The sequence below is a fragment of the Mus pahari genome, chromosome 23 (genome assembly GCF_900095145.1).
Source record: "Mus pahari chromosome 23, PAHARI_EIJ_v1.1, whole genome shotgun sequence".
In the NCBI taxonomy this organism is placed as follows: Eukaryota; Metazoa; Chordata; class Mammalia; order Rodentia; family Muridae; genus Mus; species Mus pahari.
This window is the reverse complement of record NC_034612.1, coordinates 29,294,111-29,300,962: the sequence shown is the minus strand read 5'-3', so window position 1 is coordinate 29,300,962 and position 6,852 is coordinate 29,294,111. Positions and strand designations below refer to the sequence as shown.

Sequence of the window (6,852 nt, the reverse complement as noted above, 5' to 3'; positions counted from 1 at the left end):
CTAAGCGGGTAAGCATGTGTGAGGGCTAAGCGGGTAAGCATGTGTGAGGACTAAGCGGGTAAGCATGTGTGAGGACTAAGCGGGTAAGCGTGTGTGAGGGCCCAACACTAAAAAAAAAAAAAGAACATAGCAGCGGCAGCGGCAGGGCAGGCAAGCAGAGGCACTCTAAAACCACACCTGCCCTGAGGGAATCCTCTCCTCTGCTGGGGAACCACCGGTCCAGGAAACCCTTTCATACCACCTGTCTGTGACTTGCACTTTAATTCTGCAAAGGTCACAGAGATTGTGTTTCCACGCTAAAATCTATGACCCACACCTTCAAAAGCTGGGGAGCACTTGCCTGATCATTGAAGACTGTACTGCTTGATGGGCAGAGCCCATCAGAGACCAGCACCTCAGTGAGAGCTGCTCATCTGTCACCTGGGAAGGGACCGGTTTCAGATGCAGAGCTAGCATTCTCAGATTCGCCATCGGAAAATCTAGTGGGGTAGGAGGTCCAGAATGGCAGTGCATTCCGACTTTGGGCAGTAGGGAGGAGAAAACAAGAACATGTTTTCAATCAAGAAGGTGGCATGGCAACCCTTCAGCCGGTATCCCCTTGAGCACAAGGCACTCCCTTCTCCAGGCACTCAGGAGCAGCAGCCTGAGGGAGGGATCAGTGCCCTGGGAGGCACCCTGCCAGTCCTGAGGCTCTCTTTCCTTACTTGAAACCTTTAAGGGAGGGCAAGCTCCTGAGACTGACTTTTTAAATTGGTGCCATTGTTTACTGGGAGCTAATGCAGAGTGGCCTGGTTTATGGGATGTGACCCCCCAAAAGGAGCAGAGTACTTGGGAAAGCAATGGACTCACAAACCCAGAGGGTGAAGCACACTCCAATTAAACAGGTCGTTGAAAACAGGTCACCCAGTAAGCTCCAGTCAGCATGTCCCCTGTGACAGATGAGCACAGGGCCAGCAAGATAGCTCAGTAGGCAAAGGTACTTGTCACAAAGCCTAGTGACCTGAGTTGGATCTCTGGGACGCAGGTGCAAGGAGAGAACTGACTCGGGCAAGCTCCACTCTCCAAATAGATGTTGTGTATGGCACATGCACCCACACGCAGAACAAATTAGGTGTTGAACACAGGCATCAGATTTCCTGGAAAGGCAAATAAGCATGGAACAGGAAAAAAGAGCCAAAAGAAACGAAGCTTTTGGAACAGCAAAAGTGCCTAGTTTTCATTGAAGAACTCCAAAGACTCAAGAACTAGTGACACCCATTTAACATGTGGAAGTGAGGGTGTAAGGAAACTAGGAGTCTGGAGGAGGTCAGACATGAAGTCTGTTGGAGATGCCCTCAAGTGAGACCACATGAGCAAGGTAGTAGGTATAGAGAGTCCCCACGCCCCTTCATGTATAACACAATAGTCAATAGCCAAGTGTAGTGGTTCACATCTGTATTCTCAGCTCTTTAAAGATAAAACTCCAAAGGTTCAAAGCGCCGGGCATGGTGGCGCACACCTTTAGTCCCAGCACTCGGGAAGCAGAGGCAGGCAGATTTCTGAGTTCGAGGCCAGCCTGGTCTACAGAGTGAGTTCCAGGACAGCCAGGGCTATACAGAGAAACCCTGTCTCAAAAAACAAAACAAAAACAAAAAACAAAAACAAAGGTTCAAAGCTAGCCCCACCTTGCCAAAATATCATAGTATATGGGTGTGGTTCAGGGGGTAGAATGCACACTTCTCATACACAGGCACTGGGTTGCATCCCTGCACTGTATAAACCAGGGGCGGTGGTGTCATCCTGTAGAGGCAGGAGGGGCACAAGTTCATCCCGAGCCAGGTCAGTCTGGGAGGGAACTTCCTGAATGCAGCACACAGGCAGCATCACACCTGAAGGCAAAAAGACTTAATGTTCCCAAGTGCATGAAGGAACAGGACAAGGCAGCAGTGGATCTCACAGTGTCCTGAAGTTCAAGCCAGAGCAACTACTCAAGACAAGGGGAGCAAACGTGTACAGACTGGAAAGACAGTAACTAACAGTAAGGCACAGCCACACACAGACACAGCTGACAGGATTTCATAGACAGGATAGCCTAAAGCTAACAAATTCAGCAAAGTGGCAGGGTGCACAACGACACAAAGCTAGCTGTGCTTCCACATGCTAGCAACAAACAAGGTTAAGTGGAATACAAAATTCCTTCCAACAGTACAGGCAAGAAAAGGCCTTGGGAATCAATTTAACCTCCCAAGGGCAGAACTGGGCACTGAATGCCACAAGGAAATGTAAAAAAAAAAAAAAAAAAAGTCCAAGAACAGAAAGACTCACTATCCTGCCAAGCAATGCTGCCCAAGGGATATATAGATGTACTGTGACCCCTGTCAATATCCCAGGACCATTTCTGCAAAGCCCGGAAAAGCCATTCCTCATATACACAGAACTGCAGAAGGTTCCAGAGAACAGATAAGTCTGGAAAAATGAGCTGAGCTGAGAAATCCACTGCAGGCCAATACAGCCCTGGCATACAGGCAGACATACTCCAACAGAAAGTATACAGGGTCAAAGGTTAACCTTCCTTCTGAGGCCAACTGACAAGGGAAGAAAGTCTCTTTCTGCAAGTGCTGCTAGATGGTTGAGCTTCTGTGGGAAGAATTAAGTCAGACTCTCAGACATCATAGCCCACAATGAACTCACAACAGATCAAAAACCTAACTAGAACCCCAAAAACCTAACAAACTTTTACAGAGAACACAAAAAGACAATTCTTCGTGACCTTGGGTTTGCAATACACCCACCTAAAGAAAACAGAACTTTATTACTTCAAGCTTTAAAAATGCCCAAGAGGCACGGGCAGATAAGTCTCTTAAGCTTGAGGCAGCCTGGTCTACAGAGTGAGTTCCAGGTCAGCTGAGGCTATACAATGACACCCTGCCTCAAACAAATAAACAACAGCACAACAAACACTATGAAAAAGATGACCACCGCTGGCAAATGGCTCAATGGTTAAAGCACTTGCAACATAAGCCTGATGCCCAGAGCCCTCCCCAGGACCAACGGCAAGTGAAAGAGAACCGAATCCACCAAACTGGCCTCTGACTACACACACATGCCTATTCATATCACACACAAATAATAACGAGGGGAGGAGTCAAAGGTGAATAAGCAAAGCATGATAGCAAACACCAGTCATAAGAGCACCCAGGAGGCTGAGGCAGAAGGACCATGACTTGGAAATCAGTCTGAGATTATGGTGAGATGCTACCTCAAAGAGAGATGGAGTCAGAGGTGGGGTGGTATTTGCAAGTCAGGTATGTGTATCTGGAATGTATAAACAACTTTCACAAATCATCAAGACAACCTAATTAAAAGACAGGGAAAGGCTAAGCATGATGGGTCACACTTTTAATCCCAGCATTGAGAGGACGAGGCAAGCAGACCTTGTGTTCCAAGCCAGCTTGGTCCACACACACGCACATGTGCACATGGACTAGGACAGGGCAGAACAGGCATCTTTCCAAAGACATACAGACAGCCAATGAGGACCTAAAACAAAAATTCACACACATCCCTGTGTCATCTGGGGAATGCAGACCAAAGTCAAAGATATACTTCACTGAGGTGGGGTGGGTGGACGGAAGGAAAATAAGCATTAGGAAAGATATGGACAAAGTGGGCCGGCTCCCACATTGTGGGTGGGAGTGTAAAACAAAAGCAGACTGGATGCTCCGCACAGAGTTAAACATAGAATTACCATGTGAGCCAGCAATTCTACTCCTAGGTCTATACTCCAAGAATTAAAAACAGGTGTTCAGGGGCTGGAGCCAAGGCCTAGCCAGTAAAGAGTTAGAAATACAAACATTGCCGGGCAGTGGTGGTGCATGCCTTTAATTCCAGCATTTGGGAGGCAGAGGCAGGCAGATTTCTGAGTTTGAGGCCAGCCTGGTGAGATTGAGTTCCAGATTGAGTTCCAGGACAGCCAGGGTTACACAGAGAAACCCTGTCTCAAAAACACTTAAAAAAAAAAAATTAAGTTCCAGTGAGAGACACTGTTTTAAAAATTAAGGAAGCAGGTACTGCACGCCTTTAATCCCAGCATTTGGAAGGTTTAGGCAGTAGAATCTTTGGGTTCAGGGACCAGCCTGGTCTACAGATCCAGGACAGCTGGAGCTACAAAGTGAGACCCTGTTTTGAAGAAAACAAAAAACAAAACAAAACCAAACAAAAGATAAAAACAAAGATAGAGAATGGTTGAGATAGGTATAGGTACCCAACATCAACCTCGGGCCTCCACAATCTCAATCTCTCTCTCTCTCTCTCTCTCTCTCTCTCTCTCTCTCACACACACACACACACACACACACACACACACACACACGAAAACAGGTGTTCAAACACAAACTTGTTCCCATGTTCCCAGCAGCACTAAATAATCCACTGATGTGGATAAACAGGATTTAATAAGGCCTTCGAGGAGGTTCAGTGTGACTGCTACCACACTTGATGACCTGAGTTTAGTCCCCCAGGACTTATATAGGTGAAGGAGACAAGTGTCTCCAGTAAATTGTTCTCCTGACCTCAGCAAACATTCACATGTAAATAAAATGTGATAGGAAGTATTTCTTATATAGGTCCATACAGTGGGAAACAATTCAGCCACAGAAAGTAATAGAACAGGGAGGGACACATGCTACACAGCACGGATGAGCCTTAAATGAGATAACTAGAGCAGGCACACACACAGGCTGTAAGCAGAAGCTAATGGACAGGGAGGGGGAAAACGGGAGGGACTGTGTGGAGGGTTCTGGCTTTACCTTTAGGTGGTAAAAAGCCATGGAATGAGATAATGGCGATAGTTGCATAACAAAGTATACTGTTAAAAGGGGAGTCAAAGTGCATTTCATCAAATGCACACACACACACACACACACACACACACACACACACACACACCAGCCGGCTTTCACATTCAGCCCCTTTCTGCTCTCTCCCAGGAAAAACAAAGGGTAAATAAATAAACTGAGGCTGCCAACCTTCGGGAAATAAAAAGTATCTCTTCCAATCTCTGGCCCAACTCTCAAATGAGGGCATGGTATCACACACCTGTGATCCCAGCGATGGGGAGCTGGAAGCACAAGAATCTGGATTTCAACTAAGAGCCTGCTGGAGCTACCAAAGCCCTGCCCCAAACAAAACACAAAAGACCAGAAAGGTGAGGCAGAAGAATCCTATCAGTCCCTCAGGTGACAAGAGCAAAGGCTCATGCATAGAGCCCACAGCCTGGGGAGAGTTCTCCACAGCCTGCATATTATAAAAGTGCAGGCCTGAGCCAGGCGGTGGTGGCACACGCCTTTAATCCCAGCACTTGGGAGACAAGAGGCAGGTAGATCTCTGTGAGTTCCAGGATCACCAGGGCTGTGTAGAGAAACCCTGTCTCGAAAAACCAAAGAGTTCAAGACTGACCTGACGGAGGAAACCAAAAGAGAGAAGAACCAGAAGTTACTGCAAAAGAACCTGTACCACAGGGCTGTGCACACCTGTCATCTAATCCGAGGTACGTGGAGGCAAGACGATTAGGAACTCAAGGTCATCTTCTACTATATGGTAAGTTCTAGGCGGGCCTGTCTCAAGATGCCAGCTTAGTTGCACACATCCCTTTTACCCCAGCACTTAGGAAGCAGAGGCAGTCCGGATCTTTGCGAGACCAGCCTGGTCTACACAGCCGAGACAGAGACAGTCAAGTACGTAATGAGACCCTGTCTCCTGAAACAAAGGACAGAAAAAGAACATGAGTTTGGGACGCAAAAAGAAAAAAGAAAAGAACTTAGGAGGGATCTAAAATGTATGAACAATCAGGTTAAAATTCGACACCGGTGCAATAGACCGGACCGTAAAATCTAATTAGTATTTGGTCCAGGAGGCGCGAAGCGCGCAGCACAGGACTGCACTTCACACTACACAGCGGGGAGCAGCAAAGTTCGCCCGGCTTGACGGCATCGGCCCCCCCCCCCGCCCCCAGGCTGCATCCAAAAAAGCTCCAGCGGGCCAGCTTCGGTACCGTCCCGCGTGCCGGGCTGGGGACGAAGGCAACGAACCAGGGATAACAAGCTGGTGGCAGGGTGTACAGGCCAGGGACTCGCTACCCGGCCCGCGCCCATCGCCGCACCTACAACACCTGCGCCCCGGGAGGGAGCGCCCCCGGGATGGCGTCTGCGTGGGTGCTCCTCGACGGGTGGCAGGAGACCCCGGAACCCAACACGCATGGGTCCGGGACGAGGGGGGGACCAGAGTGCCCGGGCACACGGGACAACTGGACTCGGGGCGCCGGGGCGCGCGGCCTGGCAACGCGAAGGGCGTCACGCGCGTCGTGGCCAGTTGGCGGTTCCCACTCGGGGCCGTCCCTGCAGCCGACACCCCGGCCCGCCCTGAGACAGTCCCCAGTGCCCGAGGCGCGTCCGCAGCGCCCCCCGCCCACTCGTCCCCCACCCTCCCCAGCCCGCTGGCCGCAGCTCACCTGCCTCGCGCCGCCGCCTCAGGCCTCGTCCGCGCCGCCCAGGCCGGGGACCGAAGGCTCCCCACATCTACAGCCAATCGCGCGCCGCGCCGGGATCGGAGGCGGGAGCGACGCGAACGTCCGTCAATCCCGTGCGCGTTTGCTGAAGCTCCAAGCCAATGGAGAGGCCGCTGACCCGCCGCGGCCCGCGGGGGGGGCGGGGAAAGGGCGGGACGTGTGGCGTCAGGGGGCGGGGCGGGCGCGCTGGGACTTGAGGGGCCGCGCCGAGGGAGGCTGCTCCTCTCCGGTGGCCTTAGAATTAGGATTGTGTGCGGAGGCGCTCGCCCGCGCTGAGTTCCAGGCAGGGCTTCAGTGGGCCCCGAAGA

The 6,852-nt window shown here is 50.7% G+C and overlaps 1 protein-coding gene across 11 annotated transcripts in view; it reads right to left on the bottom strand.

The window, feature by feature from the left end:
- Positions 1–6,544, bottom strand: part of Sun1 (Sad1 and UNC84 domain containing 1) — a 48,966-nt gene extending 42,422 nt beyond the window's left edge. For 5 of the 11 annotated variants that reach the window (XM_021222590.2, XM_029533482.1, XM_029533481.1 and 2 more), the window contains exon 1: positions 6,488–6,544. Coding sequence is in view for 6 of the 11 variants with exons in the window: in XM_029533477.1 (XP_029389337.1) it covers positions 5,511–5,517 (7 nt within the window). In the remaining 5 variants the exon portion in view is untranslated. Of the gene's footprint in view, positions 1–5,510; positions 5,675–6,487 lie in introns of those variants that run through there. The other 6 variants (XM_029533477.1, XM_029533476.1, XM_029533478.1 and 3 more) reach the window with 2 other exon arrangements.
- Between the last annotated feature and the right edge of the window lie 308 nt (positions 6,545–6,852).